This window comes from Molossus molossus, unplaced genomic scaffold, assembly GCF_014108415.1.
Source record: "Molossus molossus isolate mMolMol1 unplaced genomic scaffold, mMolMol1.p scaffold_m16_p_9, whole genome shotgun sequence".
Lineage (NCBI taxonomy): Eukaryota > Metazoa > Chordata > Mammalia > Chiroptera > Molossidae > Molossus > Molossus molossus.
Window position 1 is genome coordinate 27,233,162 of NW_023425403.1, and position 23,972 is coordinate 27,257,133.

The 23,972-nt window shown below is 47.1% G+C and overlaps 1 protein-coding gene across 3 annotated transcripts in view; it reads left to right on the forward strand.

Annotated features, from left to right (window-relative positions):
• The window catches only part of PLEKHA2 (pleckstrin homology domain containing A2), a 55,765-nt gene that overhangs the window by 8,881 nt on the left and 22,912 nt on the right, over nt 1-23,972 (forward strand). For all 3 annotated transcript variants that reach the window (XM_036249708.1, XM_036249709.1, XM_036249710.1), the window contains exons 2-3: nt 3,549-3,712; nt 17,681-17,737. In XM_036249708.1, coding sequence (XP_036105601.1) covers nt 3,572-3,712; nt 17,681-17,737 — 198 coding nt within the window. In that variant the 5' untranslated portion in view covers nt 3,549-3,571. The remainder of the gene's footprint in view (nt 1-3,548; nt 3,713-17,680; nt 17,738-23,972) is intronic.

Below are 23,972 nucleotides of genomic sequence, written 5' to 3' on the forward strand. Positions count from 1 at the left end.
GGAGGTTTTTTTAAGATAGGGAGAGTGTGCAGCGGGGTGGACTGAGTCCCTTCTTGTCTGTTCTCTTTGTTGTCCATGTGCCGTGAAGGCTAAGAGGCTACTTGCTGGGTGGTTTCGTTGCGGTGTTCGAGCGAAGGTGAAGAGGCTGGGTGAGAACACTTGGCATGCCGTCCCAGAAGATGGGAGAAAGTCACTGTCAGCGGGCAGGGGCAGGGGCAACTCCTGGGTCAAACCACCCAATGTCCCCTCCACCCAATATTTTTACACTGCGGAACTTAAAGTTAGAATGAAATTTAAGATAATTGATTTTAGAAAGTCAGAAAATAGGCTACAACTGTATAACTGGAAGAATGTTGTGAGAGTCAGAAGGACATTTTGAAGCTTTGTCTTGGTCTTAGTAGGGGAACTTGGGGGGACAGTGTGTGTGTGTGTGTGTGTGTGTGTGTGCATTCAGGTGGGTTTTCTCCCCCCTATAGTACCAATTGCTGACGCTTCCCTTTCTCCCCTCACTGCTCAGTTGTTTGGGCTGAATTAATTGCATTAGAGGAGTCCCTCTGGGAAAAAGAGGAGGAGCCAGCAGAGACTTGAAAGCTGATGGTGACATGTTAAGGCAGGGAGAGGGGATTTGAGGGCTGGGGTCAGCAGGCTCTTTGTATCAAATCTTAGCAGCTGTTGTGACAAGGGCTCTACTAATGGGATCTGAACGAGCTGTCAGAGGGTTGGGACTTAGGACCTCAGGGTTGTGTTTTGTGCCCATCTTTGAGTATGTCACTTCTGTGTGGGTCGGCTAGTTATAACCACGTGTCCCTGTGATGCTGGTTCTCCTGCAGCTGATTCTTCCCCCCACTTCTCACATTCCTTATGCACTCTGTGACTCAGCAGCTTCTTGGGACATCTGAGCAGCTTTTTTTCTGGGGCTAGAACCACAGTCAGGAGATGTTGTAACCAGAACTCTCCCTTTTATTATCTTCTCTTTTGGTACATGGAGATCTCCCTCCCATGGATCTATGCACATGGGAAGCCCCCTCCACTAACGTGGGCTGTTGGAGGATTGTAGAAAGAGCGCCTTCTTTAGCCACTGACTTGAGAAAAAGACAGGCATTGATTAATCCTGTTGGCTGAAAACGGAACATTTGAAAGCCAGCATGAAGTTGGGTGCTGTGCTTATCCTCAGGGCCCAGAGACAGTTGGCTTTGTTACCCCACTGCATGTTATATGCTTTCTCTTAGAAATGTGCCAGGAGTGGCAAGTCCTGAACTCCCTGGAAATTCTGTCTCTGACTGCATCCGTGGAGGTTGCCTAGTTTTTTTGGGGGGATGGGTGCACTCTCTCATCCTGACCAGACAGCTGTGTACTGTCACTGGGAGGTTGACCCAGCCTTTCTGCAGGGGGCTCCTGTTTCCTCTGTTCCCAGGGGGGAAGCTATATCCTTTCTGAGGGATATACTCCCTCCCCAACCATTGCCAGGCCTCTCGCCTTGCCATCTTTGACCCAATGTCCTCAAGAAGACTTGAAGTTCCTCCCATGGCGTTTGTTCCTAAGTCTTGGCTTGTCTCCATCTCTTTCCCTTTCCTGTACTCACACTGGCTCCATTGTGGAACTGGGCTGGGATGGAAGCTTTGCTCAGGAAGGCTGGGAGAGGCAGGGCCCTGGCTGCAGGTACCTGGGACAGAGGTGATGCTCCTTTGTGCAGGGCTATTTCTCCCCTCAATCCCCACACTGCCATTGTCCCCTACTTCTTTTTTTAATCCTCACCCGAGGGTATTTTTCCATTTATCTCCAGATAGAGTGGGAGGGAGAGAGAGATGGAGAAACAGACATTGATGTGACAGAGACACATCAGTTGGTTGCCTCCCACATGACCCCGACCAGGGCCGGGGACCGAATAGCAACTGAGGCACATACCCTTGACCGGAATTTAACCCACAACTCTTTGGTCTGTGGGCCGATGCTCTAACCGCTGAGCAAAACCAGCCAGGGCTCTGCCACACTTCTTCATTCTCCTCTGCCATCTTTTTAATCCTCCTCTTTTTCCACGTTTTATCATTTTCTCATCTCCTCTTTTATTTCTCCTTTTAGGTCCTTTGCCCTGTTTCCCTGCCTGCTTTATTCATTTGTCCCCCATCATACCCAGTGGGTAGACGTGGGATCCCCTGACCCATTTCCCTTCTGACTGAGTAGTCTGTCCCCATTAGGATTTGAGCCTAACCTTACCAGGAATCAAGGGATTCACTGTTCACTAGTATCCTTGTGTGTGGGGGGGCACTTTTTTCCTTGGGGCAATCTTTCAACACTGCCAGCCCCTTGTGGGGGTGGGAGAGAACAGACCTTATCACCAATCGCTACCCTTAGAATTCCCTGCTCTTGTGGGAGTGTGTCTCCCTGCTGGTGGGACCTATCGACCCTGGGCCTGGAAGACTACAGGTGTGGCAGCTTGGTAGCTTACTTGCGGACTATGGTAGTACAGGGAATGGCTTTAGGTTGGCCATCTCATGACTTTGCTTAGTTGTAGACTAAGAACTATGATAGGCTTTGAGTCTTAGTGAATTTTGCTTGTTGGAGCTAAGCAGGGTAAGGGGTGAGTAGTATCTGTCCTTGAAAGTTTAAATGGTATTTTCTCCACTGTGTTGTGCATGAGTTTGGGTGTACTGCTTGTGGGAAGTTGCTCATATTCCTTCGGGAGGAGAACAGAGCTTCTGCCCTTTCCTTAGGCTCTTCAGAGAGCGGGAAAGGATCCCAAGGGGAGGGGAGCCAGTGAAAGTGTTCAGGGGTTGGGGCTTTCTTCCGGTCCCTCATTCTTTCAATTACAAGGGGCCTCGGGGTCACAGCAGAGTGATGTAAGTGAAGCATGTGGCCTGCTACAAGGTCGCCCTCAGGTTAATTCTTTGGTACCTTCATGGATCCGGAGGCGCTGCTGTTTATGACTGAATTCCTGACAAAGTTTTATCCGGGTATTTGAACTGGAGCTTAAATCCTTTCTGAGATAGTTTGTTTATATATGAACTGGGTTATGACCTACTTTCCAAGGCTTTTGTGAAGAGTAATAATAATACCTAGTGTTTATGCAGTGCTTAATATGCGCCAAGCACTTAATTTTCACCAAAATCTTATGAGGTGCAGGTACTATTATTATCTCTATTTTATAGATGCAGAAACTGAGGTGCACCAAGATTACATAGCTTGTAGTCACATAGTAAGTGGCCAGAACTGGAACCCCAGCCCCTGACCCAAAGTCTAGGCTTATATCCTCCATGTATGTAAAGTTGCCTGACACTCCACTCGCTCGCCACATAAAAGAGCCTCGGGAAGGTTAGGTGATAATGTTGGTGGATTTTGATGACTGCTTACAGAGTGGAAGTGATAAAAGATTTCCAGGGTTTGGTTGGGGTAGAACGTGTGGTGCCCTGGGGAAGGAAGCTGATGTGAGAGATTGCTAGCCCAGCTTCTCGCAGAGGTGAGTCAAGCCACAGTGAGGTTTCTGCAGGTCCTGAGGCAGGGCCCACTTCCCCCTCCTTCTCACCAGTGCCTCCCTTCCTCCTGCCATGCAGGGTGATGTGAGCAGAGCCCAGGAATGCCTTATGTGGATCGGCAGAACCGCATCTGTGGGTTTCTGGACATCGAGGAGAATGAGAACAGTGGCAAGTTTCTGCGGAGGTACTTTATTCTGGACACCCAGGCCAACTACCTTCTCTGGTACATGGACAACCCCCAGGTGAGAAGCTACAGGGGAGGATGGCAGGGTGGCTGGCTGCCTATCACTGCCTGGGAGGAATGCACATGGATTATCCTCAAGGACTTCATCTCTCATGGGCAGCACTGACCTGCTGATCAGTAAGGAGGGGAAAACGCCACTATACACACACACGCACGCGCACACACACCCTTGTGCACAGGAAATCATCCCAGATTTTAACTTGAGAAAAAGCTCATTTCTCCTGACACAGGGGATCTGATGTCTTTTCTCACACTCAGGAATTTAATACTTGCAAAAGTCAGGCAGAGGCCGGCCAGGCTGGATCTGGGCTCCGAAGCATGGCTTGCTTCCTCTCACGTCTCTTGTTAGGGCTGTGGCCTTGTGGCCACTCCTGCTCTTCCAGTCTGGGGCCCTCCCCAGCAGAGAATGTGACCTGGTTCCCTGAGCTGGACAAATGTTGGACTGGTCTCCTGCATCCAGTCAGGAGTCCCAATACTGGGTTGGAGGTGACCCTGAAAGTCTCCTAGTTTTGCTTCCTTGCACTACAGATGAAAAAGCTGAGTCTCAGACATTGGAATTGACAGGGGCCCGCTAAGTTTTATTGCTGTACTTGGGGGTCCCTGGAGTTGTCCCTGGTTTGGGAAGAAGTTGCTCTGGTCCTGATGTGGGATCTCAAGTCTTTTTCTGGTGCTGTGAGTGGCTCTTTCCTTCCCACTGCCCTAGAGCAGTGTGGTGGGATGAGGCCCCTGGATGACAAGATCATGGGTCATGACCATGTTGTATTGGGGAGGGGTGTGGGCCTGAGATTTGGCTCTGGTTCAGAGACCTGGGAAGAGAAAAGTCTGAGTGTTGGGGGATGGATTTGGACTTAAAGATGTAAAGTGAAAAAAAGAGTTGTGTGAGTTTCTAGGTCATTATCTGGGGATGAATCCTCTAAAGACCTGTGGCATTTGTCCTCTGGATTTGATGGCTGAGAGAAAACACTATAGATACAGAAAATATACTTAGAGCTCAGCTCCTGTAAATCGCCTTCTCCAGGAGAGACTTAACCCTAACTAGAACTGTGCCCCTGTGTCACTCCGCATTCCTGATAGACCTTCTGTTGACTACTCTTATTTAAAGTGCTGAGCATGCAGAAGAAAACCTACCTATGGATGCTTATGTCCTTGACTTAGCCTGGAATGCTCGCCTCTTACGATGTTTTGTTTTTGGGTTTGCCTTTGGGCCCTGCTGTATCATTTTTCCTGCCTTTGCCCAGCAAAGGTGACCACAGCTGAGTCAACAGATCTACTGTGAAAGGAAGTAGCATTTTAGGTGCCACATCCCCACTGTTGGAGGAACTCAAAATCAAGTCTTGTGGCCAGTACACTTGGCTTCTGGCATGCGGGGAAGAGCCCTAGTGATGTATTGGTCTCTGAGTCTTGGAATTCCTTTTCCCCTTTTCTTTCTTTGTGTATACCTTCTCCCACTTACCTGCCATTTTAGCTCAGGTAACTCAAGTGTTTTTTTGTCCTGATTTACTCGCTCAGTGCTTTGCTTCCTACGAGGAATGTTCTTAACCCAAATTCACTTGCTTGAGGAATCCTCCCTAGCCGTTGCCAGCTACCTCCCTTAAGAGTTGGAACCTCCTTCATACTCTGGGCCACAGGCGGCAAGTCTTGCTGTCAGTGACATGTCACCCAGGACCACAGTGTCACCATTTCCAATTGCGAATGGTGCCAGTTGTCAGGATTTCTCTTGCTGTTTCTTCCCTTCTGGTTTGACTATCCCTTGGTTCCAGACCTGTGCTCACCTGGGATGCTGGGACTTGGGCTGCCTTCCTGGGGTATCTGGGGTCAGCCTCTGCAGCAGGTCCCACCCTGCCCAGGGCAGCCTCCTGTGCTTCCCTGCCAACTGAGCTCTCAGGATGCTCTTTGTGCTAGAGCTTTCTTTGAGTTTGAGTTACCAAATAAAACTCGTGGCCCCTGCTGGAGACTCTTTACATTTTCCCTGGAGGCAGAAATTTCAGCTGGCTTGGCACATGCCTAAAAAAGGAGAGTCTGGCTGTGACACAGCAATATTTCAGAACATTTGACTTCTTTAGTTGTTGGCTTAGCTCTTTGTTGTGTTGATGGCCAAACAGGCATTCTAGACTCGAGAGTGGATATTTTTGTAGGTTGTAAAGTCGTGTTAGTGAACCTTTATTACTATGTGCCAAGCACTGTTCTAAAGACTTCATTGGGTTTTCATTTCATCCTGACAACAGTCTAATTGGTAGGTATTATTGTCCTCGTTCTAAAGGTGAGGTGGGTGAGGCAGAGAGGGGAGGACATTTGCCCGTGGTTACATAATAAGAGAGTGGCAGAGCCAGGATTCTAACCCTGGCAGTCTGACTCCAGTTCCCCTGCTATTATTGCTGATAATGAGACAGGCTTCTTACTGTTGCTTGGGAAGAAGGAAAGCTTTCAAAAGTAGTCTCTGGTTAAGAAATAGAAGCCAGAGGACTCTCAGGGCTGGGAGCTCCTATATAGCAGGGGGCTCATCTGGTTCAGCTTCTGATCCACAGTGTCCAGCATTTGGTAAATGTGTGCTCATTAAATTAATGAATGAACAAACTAAAGAGGGCCAGGTAAAGAGGCTGTCAGAGGGAGGTCTTTATGAAATGCAGAGTGCCTGACACCACTCTCCTGGGGCTGGGGACATGGCTTAAACCAAATGGAAGTTCTGTAGGATGCGGGAGTCAGGAGAGAGATGAATTGGAAGTGATCCCAAGAGCAAACTGGACGGTTTTGATCTGTCCCTATGAAGAGAGACACTGAGAACTCCCTTTGGTCACTGAACATCTTACTTAGGGAAAAGGAGGCACCTGATATAATATCTTAGTTATTTAATAGACATTCATAAGTGGGATTTTTTCCAAACCCAGGTCTCTGATCTTTGCCTGTTTAAGCCACTTGGTGTTTAGGGAGCCTGTTTTTACTACCAATGTTAGGACTATTGTTACCAACTGCAGGTAATACTTACTGAGCCTTATTGAGTAGTTGCCCTGTACCAGCCATTGTGCAAAATACATGTATCATCTCATTAAGTCCTCACACGCATCCTGGGACTTGAGGACTATTATCATTCTGACAGTGTTCTGTGGGGTGCAGAGAAGTCCAGCGACTTTGCTCAAGGTTGCACAGGTGGTAAATGGAGAGCCAGAGTTGGAGCCAGGCCTGTCTGACTCGAATGTCTGCTTTTCACCCTTGTCTGCTTCCTTTCTCCTACTGATGCTTGTGCTCAACCTTGGGCAAGGTCCTATCGACGAGGTGGAAGGTGAGCTCAGTGAGGTCTTTGCCACTAGGATGCTTCAGCTTCACTTGGGGAGATGAAAACAATACACACAAAACTATAGTGTGGAAAATCCAAATCTGTGTTTATAACCAGATAGCATATCATTAAGTTGAACCACACAGATGCCAATATTTTGGTTGAAGGAGAAGGGGTTGCAGTATTCCCCACTGATGCCCATTTGGGGAAGAAGAGGGCCTGGAGGTGGAGTCTCAAATGGAACCTTCTCAGGTCTGGAAGACGAGATCAAGGATCAGATCCTGGCCCTGCCACCAAGTTGTTTTGTGTGTAATCAAGTCATTTATCCTCCCTGGGCCATGGGCTCTCTAAATGATCCTTAACATGGCTTTTGGCTCTTTATTCCTAAAGGGCTGAGAATAGAGTAAGATCCTGGAGTTCACAACACTATTTAACACATAGTTGCTAAACGTGCCCTGCACACCAGATACCACCAGTCAGATGCTGAGGCTTCCGCAGTGAACAGGACAGTCTTCACCTCCATGGAGCTTACACTGTAGCTGGGGAGGTGGATGATTAAATAAAAATGTGGCAGGGAGAACTATAGGGCACCCCTTTGAGGAGGGGGTGAGCAATGAGTCCAAATCTGAAAGTGATTACCATGAGAGATTCCCATTTGTAGAGCGCAGTACGGGTTTTGAAGTGTTTTCACTTATAATATCTCATTTGATTGTTATGCACCCTGGAGGAAAGGGAGGAGGAGAGTGTTCTCAGTCCTCCTGGGGCAGGGGCAGCACCAAGGAGGGAAGGTGAGCTTGCCTGGATCGAGGGTGTTTAAGGTCTGGTTCCCCAGGAAACCCTGGACAAGGATCTGCGGTAAGTTCTTTATTAAGGAAATGTTCCTGAGTGGGTCAAGTGTGCTGGGAGCAGGACAGGGAAGGGGAGGAAGCCAGACAAGGCTGTCAGCTCAGGAGAAGTCTGCAGAGGGTAGGTAGGCCTTAGTCCGATGCTGCAGGGGGGCCAACAATAAGTGAGGCCTAAGGGTTGTCCCAAGGGGGCTGGGCTTCTGTATCCCCCGCTGGATGGTCACTGGTTCTGGCTCTACACAGGTGGGCAAAATGGCTCCAGTGGCCTGACGACAGCTCTCTGAAGTAAAGCCACAGGTGCTGGCCATTGAGCACAGTGAAACATCAGAGACGGGAGGCCAGCGACAGTGTCTGCTCCTGGGGGTGCGTGTTAGGGGTCAGCCTGTGTGGACCAGGTACAACCTGAATGCGGCCAGAATTTAGTTTTGATATTGGTAAAGCAAGGACTCAAGGTTTTTAATACAGTCACTGGTGACACCACACTGATCTAGGATGAAACCCATTAGTTAAAAAAACACACCCTATAAATGGGAAGTTTCAGTCTTATTGATTAGGGTCACTGATTTGGCTAATGCATTTAAAAATCAATATGCTGACAATATCAAGCACACAAATAATTCTTGAATAGAGACAAACATTGGCTGGGTCTTCCTTAAAACATTTCTAAGCTATGATGACATCAACACTTGATTTAATGCTGGTCCCTATCATGAGAGGGGATGCAGTTCTTTAATAGGGCTTCTGTACTTTATTACCATGATCTACAGAGTAACTACGCTTTAGTTGTATAGCAACGCTCACATTCCACCTCCTAATGGCCGCTTGGCTAAGTAATTGCAAGACTAAATTATATAGCCTCAAACAAAGGAGAAACAGAAGCACGAAAACAGTATTGCACTTGATTGTTGTTCTTGTCAAATTTACTCTGTCAAATGTATTTTTTTCTCTTTGGTCCAAAAATGATCAGATGCTTTTACTTTTCAAAGACCATGATGTGAATTTTGGAATAAAGTACCCCAAAATATCCAAAATGATTGCATTTCTGCATTTCTCCTAGTATCTGTGGGGCCTCAATAAAAACCCTTTGCTTTTCGCTTCTTCTTTTTTTTTTTTTTTTAAATAAGCTGAAAACAATTATTTCCATTGAAAGGAGCAAAGAGCTTTGGCTGTGTTGACTAAAAGATGAATATTTAGCTGCGTTTTAGTAGAAAACATATGGAGTAGTGGTAGGGAATTATATTAATACATAATGTACAATGGACAATAGTTGAATCTTAAAGGCTAGGCAAAAATTAGTGTGTGGTGTTTTGTTTGTTTGTTTGTTTGTTTGTTTTTAAATTGCATTTTCTGTACCAGAAAGCTTTTTGAGCAAAATTTGGCTGAAATCCAACCAAATTTAAAGAATTTTGTGTAATATGCTTCCTCCTGTCAAAATTCCAAGAACCAGTAAGATAACTTTCTTTAAAAACTGGCCAGTAAATGCACACAGTATGAAATTTGATATGTGGGAAAGCTGAGATAGTGAGAGCTTTCTCCCTCCCACCCTCGTGCCCAGGTACTATTCCCGGAGCCAGAGGCAGCCCGTATTACCAGCTTCTTGTGTGCCTGTCCAGAGATACTCTGTATGTACAAGTATCCTGCTACCTCTGAGATCTTCAACAATTGTTTGGACAAAGTGTTTTTAGTTCATGGATTTTGTGCAGTAGGTGTATTAGCTATCTATGGGACACATAATTTCAAGGGTTAAGTAGAATTTCTGGCATGCTTTTGTCTGGAATTCTATCAGAATAAGAATGCAGAATTCCTTTGGTGGGGAGGTGATCCCAAAGGAAGATTTCAAGTGACAGATCTTACTTTGACTAAAATGCAAATTAAAACAAATAAATAAATGCAGATTCTGTTCAGGGTGAATTATTATTAATGTTTTAAGAATTAAAATTACATGTGGAGTTTGAGAGTTAACATAAAATACTGTAAGTGTAATTTTGTTTTGTGTTTTCTATAGTAATCTTAATTTTAAAAACAATCCTTGTTTTTATAAGGTATACTTTGTCTAAATTAAAAAGAAGTAAAAACCGCCCAGCCAGTGTGGCTCTGTGGTTGAGCATTGACCTATGCACCAAGAGGTCACTGGTTCAATTCCTGGTCAGGGCACATGCCCAGGTTGGGGGCCCAATCCCCAGTGGGAGGCATGCAGGAGGCGGCCAGTTGATGTTCTGTCTCATTGATTTGTCTCTCTCTCCTCCTTCCTTGCTCTCTAAAAATTAATAAAGAAAAAAAAAAAAGGAAGTAAAAATCTAGAAGCATTTTGGAGCAATCATTTTAATAGTTAGCACTGCTTAGTATTAGAGTCCAAGCAGCTAAAGAGATAGAAGCTATGAAACTTAGCAGAGGTTTTACTAATGCAAAACCATGGTGATGACTATTCTACAATTTTATTTATTTATTTATTTATTTATTTATTTATTTATTTATTTATTTTTTATCCTCACCCGAGGACATTTTTCCATTTTTTGTTCAGATAGAGTGGGAGGGAGAGAGAGGAAGAGAGAGAGAGAGAAACATCGTCGTGAAAGGGACACATCGAGTGGCTGCCACCCACATGACCCATCCAGGGCCAGGGACAAACTGCAACCGAGGTACATGCCCTTAGTGGGAACTGAACCTGGGTCTCTCTGGACCGCAGGCCGATGCTCTAACCTCTGAGCCAGACCAGCCAGGGCTACAATTTCTTAAAATTTGTCTTTGGTTATATATTTATGTTTTGCTTTAGATTTTAACCTTCTGCATTTGTTTAGTATATCTATTTATATATCATTTAAAAATATTTTATATATCTACTTATATATAAGAATGCCACTGCCCTGCCTGGTTTGGCTCAGCGGTCCAGAGAGACCCGGGTTCGGTTCCCGCTAAGGGCATGTACCTTGGTTGCAGTTTGTCCCTGGCCCTGGCTGGGTTGCAGCCACTCGATGTGTCCCTTTCACCTCGATGTTTCTCTCTCTCTCCCTCCCACTCTATCTGAACAAAAAATGGAAAAATGTCCTTGGGTGAGGATTGAAAAAAAAAAAAAAGAATGCCATTTACTTATTAAAATAATGTCTCTAGCCCGGTCAGTGTGGCTCAGTGGATGAGTATTGTCTCATGGACTAAGAGGTCCTGGTTCTATTCCCAGTCAGGTCACATGCCCAGGTTTTGGGCTTGATCCCCAGTAGGGGGTATGCAGGAGGCAGCCAATCAATGTTTCTCTCCTTCTCTTCCTTTCTCTCTAAACAGTCAGTAAAAACTTAAAAAAATAAAATAATGTCTCTAAGGAAAGGCAGGCACTCGTATGTTTGGGAGCAAGGCTGCGTATTAGAGTTTGCTTCAGAGCCCATTTTTATTAGCTATGTCAGCCGGCAAGGACAAGTTGATGAATACACTAATTAGGGATGCATCCATTGTTTTGAGCCTGCTGTCCTCATCTGTAGTATACAGGGAGTGATACAAATGATCTCTATCTCTGATGTGATTGCTGTGAAGATTAAATAATGTAATGTCTGTGACGGAGATGTTACTGGTGAAGGAAGTTTGCTGTGGCAGTGACATGAGACAGACAGGGAAGCGGAGGCGGAGGTGACGGTGAGGAATTTCACCTACAGCTTCCTCATATGTCTGTGCTGGTGGTGTGGTGGGAATGGAGCAGAAGGGACGGATTTAAAGGCCATATGAAGGAAGAAACTGATGGCTTGGTGACTGACTGAAGGGAGAAGTAGTCAGGTTTGGTGCCTGCTTGACTGGGGAGAGAATGTGGAGTTGCTGACAGAGATGGAGAACTTGGGAAGGGAACCAGTTAGGGGTGGAGGGGAAATGATGATTGATTTTGAGTTACGTGTGGAGGAAAGAGGTGAAGTAGTTGGCTTATTGGATTTAAGGTTTCAGAAACATTTAGGTGGCCAGTAGTTGAATTCTTGGAACCCGGACGTGTTTGGGAGATGATCTAGAGCCCAGGCCTTCGGCCATGTCTTTAGGTCATTGTCACCAGGATGGGAAGAGGGGATAAAAGAGCTGGGAGTGTGGTGGCGGAGAAACTTCCATATCCTGAAGTCCACCCTGGCTAAAGTGGTGCTGGTGCCTGTCAACAAGAAAAAGACATCCAGACAATACAGTGAGCATCACAACCACAGCAGTTTATGACATAGAACTGAATTTCCTTGAAGGGAAAGATTAAATACATCTTTTTGAACTGGAGAGTGGAGAGAGTAGCCATGGACACTTCACCTTTCTTCCAGCTAGTATCAGGAAGTGGAGCTCCAGGGTGGAGGGGACATGCGTTTGATCCAGCACAGCAGGTGAAGCCACTGCCTGGGTCACCTGATGCCTGGGAACAGCTTGGCTAGTTTCCTGCGGTTATTCTCTTGTGCCATGCGGAGGGTTGTGCAGTGCGGGGCAGAGGGAACTGTGCTCTCCCTTCCATTCCCATCACACCACTTTTCTTAGGCAAGTCCTCTTCGGAGAGTCTGTGTCTGGCCTCTGCTTTTAGTGGTTTCAGCCCGTGGGCAACCATGGAGGCTCACGCCTTAGCTGTGAGATTTCCACATGCATTCTCCACCCCCTTCTCCCACTGGTTGACCAGTAAGCTGGTTTTGACTGCCTGCTGTATTCCTTGCTGTCTGCTAGGAACCCCCAAGGGATAGAAGAGAAGGTAAGAGGGCACCAGCATCTTTCCTTCCCCACTTCCACTCTCCGAATTCCTGGGCTTTTGGAGTTTGGCACCTAAGAGCCAGTTTGACTAGTTCCTGCCCTGCCCAGCTTGGGCAACTCTGAAGGGCCTCTTTGGTGTAACCCTGCTGGTCCTGCTCTTATATTTACCTTTCATTGATAATCAACTCTTAGATAATGAGCAGGGCCTTGTACATTTGAAGGATTCTCTCATGGGAGGTGCCATGGTAGAGAGGAAAGTTCATGGGATTTGAGAATCAGAAAGGGTTGGGTTTCACCACTGGCCTGACTCCTCAGGACCTGTGTCAGCTTGGGCAGGTTGCATTACCTGCAGTCCTTAGTTTCTTCATCTGTAAAATGGGATTGTTAGGATTAAGTGACAACTGTGCAAAAGTACCTAGCAGCAGGCCTGGTGCATTATAGACTCTAAATATATGTCTGTTTCTTTCTTTCTTTCTCTCTTTCTTTCTTTCTTTCTTTCTTTCTTTCTTTCTTTCTTTCTTTCTTTCTTTCTTTCTTCTTTCTTTCTTTTCTCAAGCTGTGCTTTGTTGAAGCAGCAGATTGATGTTGGGAGTAATGAGCTCTGTCTGTCTTCTCTCTGCTCCTTGAAGTCATTTCCCCAAGTTGAGCCTTGGACGACTCATGTGGTGAATGATGAGGCATCAACAGAACCTTTTAGTGCTGACATTCTGTGAATTTAAAAATCTATAGTTAGGTCTTCTGGTTGTTTCTATGCTTCTTATTACTCTCACTAGAAGATGGGAACATTTTTCTATTTCAACAAGAAATAATGTTGCTGCTAGAAAAAAGCTTACCATGGGAGGTACGTCACATCTCTGTGGGCATCTCAGCTCCTTGTTTGATGGTGGAGAAGAAACAAGCCTATGCTTTCCACTCATGGGGAATGGAGCTTCTTTGAGGTCCTTGGTGGCCAAAGAACATTTGAGCAAAAAGCAAGGTGATGATGGCATTGTCTTCATAAAGCTATCATTTAACAGGAAGCTGCCTTGTGACCTGCATTTTTTCAGAAAATTTAGAAATCTCAGAAGTGTACAGGTTGCTCCTGACCTGTAGACATTTTCATCCACAATTGCTGCCCAGGTGGAATCTCTTCTCTCTCCTGATCACTGCCCTGCTCTTCGTGTCCACGTCCCTATTTCCTGCTGGTGCAGCAGCCAGGGTCACTCTGTGGGCTGTGGCTGGGCGTGGCCCTTTCTCTCCCCAACTGCTGTGTCAACAGTGCAGAGCCAGCAGGACCAGCCGGTGTCTGCACAGTAGTTCTCAAACCTGGTGGCTGAGAGGAATCTCCACGGACATTTAAAAACATACAAGTGCCTGGGCCCCACCCCGGATCAGTTAAAACCCTGGGGATGAAGGCTGAATATTAGTTTGTTTAACATCTCCCCAGGTGATTCACATGACAGCCTTTCCTCCAACCTCCACTCCCCATCTGCTCAGATGCTCTCATCTCAGATGCTTCCTGCCCCTCTTCCTGGCCCCTTCCTCGGCTCCCTCTTCCCAAGTCCTTGACCCCTTTTCAGTTGGGACTCAGTCTTTTCATGCCACCTCTATGCGATTCCAGTCCCACAGGAAACCTGCTCCAGGTCATGGGAGCTGCAAAGTCAAGTGACACCCAAGTTCGAAACATCAACAAGTCTTCCCAGGGAAACAGTTTGCTAGTGGAGGCTAGAAGTGGGGCTGTCTTCCAGTCCTCTGTGAGGGTTGCAGATGTTCATGGACTGGTTTGGGAAAATAACTACATTCAGAGTTTTCATGTTAAAACGTATGTCTTGAACTCTAGTAAGAAGAGACAAATGCACAGAAAAATATACTCCACACAGAATCCAGGACTAGATTTTGCCATGGAGACTACTTATTCTTAAACTTGGGCCCATTTAAGGGATCACTTAGGAACATTGTATGTTCTGCCCACATTCTACCTGATTCTAATTTAGTGTTTTTCAGTGAGGCTTGAGCCTGGGCCTTTTAAAACAAGCTCCTGCCTGGCCAGTGTGGCTCAGTGGATTGAGCATCGTCCCAAGGACTGAGAGGTGCCGGTTTGATTCCTGCTTAGGGCACATGCCCGGCTTGCAGGCTTGATCCCCAGTGGGGGGCATGCAGGAGGCAGCCGATCGATGTTTCTCTCGCTCTCTCCCTTCCATTCTCTCTAAAAAAGTAATATAAACATGTTTTTAAAAAATGAGCTCCCCAGGAGATTCTGATGGGCAGCAAAGTGAGAAGGGTTGGTGTGTGTGAATCAGTGCGAGGAGAGGTCAGGGCCGGCTGCAGTCAGTGGAGCAGGCTTCGTGAAGGTGGGGTCTAGTCCTTTCCCTAGAGCAGATGGGCTGTGGCCAGGAGGGGCAGCTTGCAGCTCCGACACCCTGCCTCTTCCCAGGGGCTGTTTCCTGGTGTTCCTACCCTGATACCTGGCTGCTGAGGCTCGCACAACTCGGGCTCGTTGGCACATTCTTCCTTGAGCAAGAAGTGTCTGCCTGGAGCTGCCACCCTGGCAGCGAGCTGTCACTGTTCATCTCCTAGGTCCAGTCATTGGCGTGGACACTGAGCTGTGGCTCTGATTCTGGGGTTGTTTTCTCCTGTCATTTTCCGACGTTCATCATATTTTCCTGGCTTCTCATCGTGAGGGAGAGGAGGTACACGTGCGCCTGGGAGCAGACCGTGGGTGGGCTGTGGGTGAAGGGAGTGAGGACACTCATCCCCCACCCCCAGAGGGACTGGCCTGGTTCACGGCTGTCTCTCTCTCTGGAGTAGAGCGCAGAGGGAGGAACAATCCCGGAGGGTGGAGAGGGTGAAGTAGTTGAAATCCAGTCGGCTCCTATCTGTCATTACGTTTGGGTTAGTGTCCGAAAGCTTCCCTAAATCCCACTTCATCACTCATACTTCAGGATAGGGCCCTGGAGGCCTTGGGGTTGTGGTTTGGGGTCAGGAGAGTGAGTTGTGCAAGACCAGCCCCTAAGACTTGGCATCTGCATCTTGTAATTAGCATGAGGGTCCGAGATAGGAACCAACATGGCTCCGCTCTCTCTGTGTATTTTCACATCACGTTCCCAGCAAGCTGTGCAACCAGGCCTATTATTGCATACAGTCATAGGGCAGTCATGTCCTGAAGCTAGAATTCCAACAGCTCAAGCTTTTTAAAATGACAGTGTTGCTTCTAGGACACTGCGGCGGAAGTCAGGACATGGCTCTGCCACCAGTTACGTTACCTTTTGGACAAATGTCTTCACTCACAGCTCATTTTCCTCAGGTGCAAATTGGGGGCTGGGGTCTGGGGTAGAGGAGGTGCTCGGTGTCCAGCAGAGGCCTGTGGGTCCGTGTGTCTCTGGAGGCCACGCAGACCTGAGCCTGCTGTAGGCCACCTCACTCCCCGAGGACCTGAATGTCTTGCCTGGCAGTGATTTCCTTCCCGCCTGGGCAGTCAGCTGCTCACAGGTCTCCTGGGGTGCTGGGGCTCTGTTTGGAACTCTGATTTAGGGGCTGTAAGGCCTCTCTCTCTTTCCCCAATAGTGGTTTCCTAAAAAAATAAAATGCAGGTACTGTATAATTGAAAATAATGTGTAAATCAAATCATCCATACTTGAAATGCTATTCTGGCTACTGAAAGGCAGCTTTTAGACTTATGGCCTCATTGACCAAGGTGGGGAGAGACTCTTTCTAGATCTTTTATTCTAAAATTCTAAGGCTTTGAGGATCCTTTTAGCATGGTATTATTCCCATCCATTTTCTTGTGAATAGGACATTTCACACACTGCATTTGCTTCAGATGATGTATATTCATTTACATAGTGGGGCCTAGACGTACTCTTTCCTGTTATCTAAGATATTTCTTTTCCTTTCTGTTTTTTTTTTTAAATCCTCATAGAGGATATTTTTTCTGTTTAACTTCAGATAGAGTGGGTGGGAAGCAGGGGGAGAGAGAGAGAGAGGGAGAGAGAGAGAGAAGAGAGAAAGAGAAAGAGAAACATGGACCTGAGAGGGACACATAGACTGGTTGCCTCCCACATGACCCCGACCAGGGCCAAGGACCGAACCTCCACCAAGGTACATGCCCTTGACTGATATTGAACCCGTGACTCTTTGCTCCGCAGGTCAATGCTCTAACTGCTGAGCCAAAGCGTCCAGGGCTCTAAGATATTTCTTAAGGGCTGGCTCCCTTGGTGTCATTGGAATGAAAGGTCACTTTACTGTTAACCCTTCAGGAAATTTACTAAATTCCCATTATCCAAGATTCACCTTTGTTTATTGCTTTGCCACAACCCAGGTAATGGGGGCTTCAAGGCTATTGTTTAAGGAAACAGTTTAAGAGGTTACCAGGAGACAGGTTCTCATGTTCACAGGGGAGTGGATTTTCCAAGTTATAGATGAAACTCCACAACTGTGATTTCTTGGCTTTTCTTTGGTATGCGCCTACCCCTGTGTCCTTGCTTCATTTCTGACATCGGAGAAATGAGAAAGAAAGCCACAGAGACTGTGCGAAGGTAGATATTGCCACAAAAGGTGCCTATGAATTTCTTGCTGTTTTAACAGTATATTGACTTTGTGTTTTATAGCATGTGGACATCATAATTGTCCTGTGAAATAGACTGAACAGCTGTACTTTTTATTTCTGTATTGTGTGAATCTGTACCCTATCTATTACGAAAAGAATTTGAAGTGGCATAAAACAGGAACAAGCCAACAAGGGGATCAGATTAGTCAGGACAGAAAAATATAGTAGCTAACACTTGTTTGAGAGTCACCTGTGTGCCAAATGCTCTTTAACGCACTCACTCAGTCTTTCAACCGCCTTGTGAGGTGTGTGCTGTTATCAGAAGGAAAAACAAGATGAATGGCTGAGGAACTTTTTCATAGTCAAATGGTAGAGCTCACACTTTTACCCACTGTCCTGGAAGGCCTCTCTACAGTACACCAGGCCATGGGCAACGTTAATGCACACACATAATGGCAGGGCTGATCACTGTTTTGCAGGGAGGAAAGTGAGCTAAAGAATGGGTAAGTGACTTGCCCAAGACTGCAAAGCCAGTAAGTGGCGTGAACAGAACTAGAAGCATGGTCTCCTGTCTCTTAGTGCTGTTTCCATGAACTCACGTAGCATCCTTCTTAAAATGAAAAAACATATTTTTTTTTTCAGAACCTGGCAATTGGGGCAGGAGCTGTTGGATCTTTGCAGCTGACCTATATCTCGAAGGTAATGTTGGCCTGGAGCTTTGGGAATTCATGTTCTGTAAGTAGGTTTAGTATCTAAACAAGAAGAAGTGGCAAATCCTTTGGGTGCTGGCATTTGGGGGTGTTGCATGTGTAGCGCCCCCTTCCTCACGGCTGCCTATGGAAACTCTGCTGCTGACCAGGCGTGGGTGGAGTGTGGTCAGCAGGTTCTTGGAGGGGGGACTGCAGCCCTTTCTCCTGGGACACATCAGTCGGCAATGCTCCAGCAAAGGAGGTATCGGTGGTGGGGGTAGGAGTGGGACATGACCTTTTTGTAATTGGGACAAGGAGGAACACAAGAACGACAACAAAAAAATCCCCCAGTGACTTCTCCCAAAGGGTATAATTAAACAGGAGCCGCTCAGAAAGAGTTGGGACTGCACTGGAATTTTATCAATCATCTGGACAGGATTACTGTACAGGAAAGGCTGAGAATGCCTTTCTAAGGTACTGAGGTGTACCAGGAAACCATTCAGCAGCCAGATAACAGCTGTCGAGTCTGGCAGGCAGGCTGACAGGCCACCCCCTGGTCTCGTTTCTGCAGACCGGGTGAGAACAGCCCCTCTTTGGTGCTGAGACCTGGGGATGGGGTGGGGGATGGGGCTGATTGCTGATACCCACACGTAGCTGCTGAATTCAGCTTCTTTTTGAGGCCCCCTCCCCAGAGCAGGCCCCAGGGCTGACCCTTGATGCAGCAGTGATAAAAAGGTCCGGGGATTTAGAGCCTCCACAGAAAGAGGAACTCTTTGTCCAGTGAGGAGAGCCAGGTGGCACCCAGCCAGTATGAAGGTTCTGGAAGTCCTGCTTTCCCCACGTACCCCTCACTTCAGGCCTCTTGGGGACCTCTGCTCCCTTGCCCAAGTTCTCCCATCCTCAGGGGTTGAGAGCGGATGGAGGGGACCATGATTTGAGTGGCTCACGGCTCCCTTTTGTCACAAGCTTTGGGAGTCCTTGGGTTCAGCCCTCCATCTCAGCTGGCCAGGGGGTGAGCAGTGGCTGCAGGAGTGGCTGGCAGACACAGCTGGGGGCAGAGGCCGACTGCAATGCAATTGGAGGAGACAGTGACCTGGGGGCAGAGGGAAGGGCCTTTGAAAGCTCAACTTTGTGCATTCCTTGTGGTAAGAAATGTGGCTGCCTCTGGGACCAGGCAGGCCAGCGGCTGGGGCCCTCCCCTCTCCTGTCCAGACTTGCTATGAGCTCATTAGGTCTTTGCTCTGGGAGGTTCAAGGAAAAAGAATTCAGTATTAATGAAACCCCCAAATCTTCCTGTTTCAGAAGGTTTGGGGATATATATATATTTTTTTTGGATGGGGAAGAGTGACCGTAGTCTCTTGCTGAATTGTAATTTATAAATGTAGCTCAGATGAGGGTTTTTTTTTTTTTAATCCTTACCCGAGAACATTTTCCATTTTTTGTTCAGATAGAGTGGGAGGGAGAGAGAGGAAGAGAGAGAGAGAAACATCGATATGAAAGGGACACATCGAGTGGCTGCCACCCGCATGACCAACCAGGGCCGGGGACAAACTGCAACCGAGGTACATGCCCTTAGCGGGAACCAAACCCGGGTCTCTCTGGACCGCAGGCTGACGCTCTAACCGCTGAGCCAAACTGGCCAGGGCCAGATGAGGGTTTTTAGAATTCTTAGCTTTGGAGGTGGCCTCATTTAGAGAGGATAGACCTGCCTGTTTGCCCTTCATGGGAGAGACAGGCCAGGATGGGCCTTTTGGAGAACCCATAGCTGCCATGGGTCAGGTTACACAGACCTGAGGGCCCTTCACTCCTGCCTGATCCAATGCCAGAATGCAGGGGTTTTCCCAGAAAAATATTAAGCTGTGGTACCAGCATCACACTTAGCGTTTCAGGTTGTTTACTAGGAACCCCTGGGTATTCCCTCCCAGAGTAAAGGGTTTACCAGTGTCAGACTGCCTTGTGGGTATGTGTGGCCTCCGTGCGGGGGTGCTCTTCCGTGTCTCTTATGTGTGGGCTAGTGTTGGGAAAATGGGGTCTTCAGAGAGGCCAGCAGAGAAGAAAGTTCTTGATTTGATGTCATCCAGGGCATCGGCCGCAGCAGAACCAGTTCTTGGCCAAACTAGGAAATCACTGATGCTGGCCTTTGGTGCCACCCACCTTCTCACTTGCTCAGTGGCCCCGACTGGTGTCTTGTTTTGTCAGGGCCTTTCCCTCAGAACTGTAGGGAAGACCTTTCTAGAACAGTGGTTCCTGTCAGCAAAAATTCCCAAAAAGAATATTAGAAAATGGAGAAACTTCATTCACGGGAATGGTTTGCAGCTGGGGAGATGTAGCTTCTGGGAGAAACTACATATGCCATCTTTTATAGAGAAAGTTCCCCACCAGGTTCCCACCTAGGTCCATTTTATCTCAATGAAGTATCCAAATCTGTATGATTTGGGTGCAAATCATGTCGTCCCAATTCATCGGCATTATGTATCCTGATTGGTTGTTATGGAGCAGTTCTGATTGGTCGGTTTAAATGCAGATGAAGATATAATTGTGGCCCTGGCCGGTTTGGCTCAGCGGTTAGAGCGTCGGCCTGCGGTCCGGAGAGACCCGGGTTCGGTTCCCGTTAAGGGCATGTACCTCGGTTGTAGTTTGTCCCTGGCCCTGGTTGGTCGTGCGGGTGGCAGCCACTCGATGTGTCCCTTTCACATCGATGTCTCTCTCTCTCTCTCTCCCTCCTGTTCTATCTGAACAAAGAATGAAAAAGTGTCCTCAGATGAGGGAAAAAAAAAAGATATAATTGTGTAGTTCTGATTGGATGGGACAGGTCTCAGTCCATTGGTCCAAAGACAAAATCAGAAACGTTTTTACAACAGTTGACTCAGATAGCTTACATGAGGAGGACATAGTGCAGGAGGCCAGGAGCTTAGTCTGGGATTCTTCCTTGTACAGACTACTTGAGAAGCTCCTGTCAGCAGACATTTATTATGCATAAAATTTGGGTCCTTAGTTGACCAGGGAGAATCCACCTCAACAGATAAATTCCTTCTTGGGGTTTACATCAAATGAATCTTTCTTCATGGAGTCCACATTCCTAACTGTTGAGGTGGGTCATGGATCCTTTGGAGAGTTCGATGAATAGCGTGGACTCATTTTCCAGGTAAAGTGTGTATGGTACACATCTTGATTTTGCCTGTAATTTCAGGGCCCATTGAGTCCTTGACTAGTTCAGAGACCCCGACTTAGAACCCTTCCAATCATTCTATGCAGGTGCCTACTTCTCTTCCCCTCCTCTTGAAGCCACCTTGTAGGGCAAGGTTGCCCTGGACCCTTGCTGCACCAGAGCTGCACCAGAGCTCCAAGACTTTGTTCTGCAGCTGCTACTGTGCCAGAGGGGCCCCAGCTGCACTTCCGGCCAAGGACAGGCAGGGTGGGGCTGGCTAGCAGAATGCTGCCACTGATGAGCTGGCTGCTCCTGTGGTCTGTGTTTAATCTGATAAGAACAAGTTCCTGAGAGTCTTTGTCACTGTGGAGCAGCCTCGTCTGCGTCACTCTCTGGGTGACCTGTACTCTGCCCCCCTCACATCCCTGACCTCCTCTCACTGCTTGCATAGCCCAGGTCTGCCAGTCAACCACAGCTGTGCAGGTGCTCAAGTGAGGCCACCTCGGGGCATGCGGAGGGTTGTACTTGGCTGCCCTCACTAGTCAGAGTGTCAGTCACGCTTCTCCAGGATCTTCGACTCCTTCACTATGTCTGAGGGAGGCTTCACAGCCTGGCCTGCTCACCCACATGTGGTAGGGGTGTGGGAAGAGAAGTTATACTTCACAGGGGCCCAAGGATTCTGGATCGGTCACCAAGATATCAGGAGGAGGCCAGAACTACCTGTCCATAGTAAATGAGACCCCCTCCCCCCACTGGCCTTCTTTCTGAGGGGCACAGCACAGGTAGATATAATTTCATGTTTCTCTTTTTTGCCATTCTGTGACCATAACAAGGGGACTACTAATTTCACTCTGGCTTTGCTATTCATAAAGCTAATCAGAGACACTGAGGTTCTTACCCTTGCTTAACAGCCCATCAGAGCAGAACTGGAATTGCTATTTTATTCATTCAGCAAGGAGCTGCTTTACCAAAAAATCCTTCTGGGGTGAGGCATGAGGCATGATGCAAATTACAGGTGTGCATGCTTGTAATCACACGTGCCCCTGACTGCAAACTGGAGAACAGAGAAAACAGACGAATGGAACAGGCCATCTCTTCGAAAGCACCTGTTCCCACAATGAGCACAGGGGTGGCATTCTTGCAATATAGGTTGGTAATACGTTGTGGTCAAAGTGGACCATTTGTCATTCAACCAGGGTGAAAAGTGTCTACTAGTGATGCTCTTTCTAGTCAATGTCTGTTTCTGGGAGCAAGAGTCCCCTCATAGGCTGAAGAAGGTTTCGAAGTTCCTAGCTTGTCATTGCCATTCCAAAGCCTCAAGTAGAAGGGATACCATGAGAGAGGTGGGTTCTTAAGGTCAGGATGGCATAGGCAGCTCTATGACGGTCAGGTTTATACAGGAACAAAGAGTAGGACACCTGGGCACCAGGACTCCCAGGAACACACATGCTGAGGGACAGAGCAGGAACATGAGTGGCTGACAGATCAGAACATCAGACTCGAGAAGGATAAAGACACACACTGTGGTTGAGATTGACCTCTGGGGTCCCAAACCCAGGAAAACAGAATAGCACGGAGGCCAGGACTGTGACGTCACAGAGCTCCAGGACACGGTTCCTGGGAGTGGTGAACACAGGCCTGAATTTGAATAGTCGGTGTCTGAACTCAGGACATGTGGGTTCACCTTTAGCAAATCTTCAGGTTTTTCAGGACTCTTTAAAGACTTTCTTAGGCCCTATGGCCTCTACCTCACAGCATGGTAAACATATCAGAACACACCTACAGTTCTCATTCACTGTAATTGCTTGGCTGTAAAATATTTGAAGTAATTTTAATCATTTTCCTTTTAGAATAATTTGGCTGTGAGTAACTCATTTAATTTTTGATTGGCTCTAATTTACTGGCAATCATCTTTTACATCCAAGTATTCCTGTGAACTAAGGAAATCAAACTGCTAAGGATTTTGACTGTAATGAACTTTTTGTGAATGTTTAAATGAAACATTAATGAAGTTGACTTAATGTGACACCTTGTAGGCATTTAATTAAACCCTTGTCACTGAGGTTGTTACGATGTCATACAGACATTTAATTGAATATTGACTAATGTGGAGTATGCCACATTCATTTTGTATGTTGGAGGCCAGGCATTCTTTTTCAGGTCTCATACATTTGTTTTGTAGGCCCTGAGAAGCTCCCAAGGTTCTCAGCATTTTGCTGAAGTGCCAGTCATGGCACTGCATGTGTTAATAATGTAGAATGGGATTTTAAAGGAGATGAGGTATCCAAAGCAATAGTCTCTCCTTTATTGAGCAGCTTCTATATGACAGGATGAGGTAAGTTCCTCATCTGCACTATCACATTTAATCCTCACAATTGCCCTATGAGAACGTGATCTTATACATGTTGGATGGGACAGGAAGTGGGCGGCACGCAGCTGGGAGGCCTGGGATTTGAGCCCTGGTCCTGTCCTGCCTGCTTTTCCTCTGATAGGCCGCCACCTCAGTTCCCACACTGAGTGTTCAGGACAGGGTTAATTTTGGTTGTCAAGGAATCTGGGCAGGTCTGTAGAAAGAACTTAGAGTCAAGAGTGAGAATCCAGACAGACTGGGGTGAGTCATTATCGGACCCTTAGCAACTGTGAGCCAATACGAGAGCTTAATTTTGACGGGAAATTTTTCTTGAGCTTCTGGCTTCATGCTTTCTGTTAGAGCAAGAACTACTCCTGGAGCCCCCCTCGTAAGAACAAGTAGGAGAATATCCTTCGCTGGAAAGGGGATGAAGGAATGGTGTCCACAGAAGGATGGTAACTATGTTATAGTCCTTGGAGGAAGGTGGCTGGCCCTTTAGAAAACCCAGGTGCAGTGGTGGAGGCCTGCTCCAGGGAGGCCCAGCCTCCATCAAGGGTAGTCGCCTAATCTTTGTGTGCATTTGCTGGAATATGAGTTTCTTTCCTTTATTCGTTCAGGGTATTTGAACCTCAGTCAGGTTCAAATAGGCACATGCTCAGGAATATACATGCCGAGGGTAGGATTGAAAAGCAAGATGAAATCAAACACCAGGATGTATAGAAAGATTTCTACTATCTTATGCCCTTT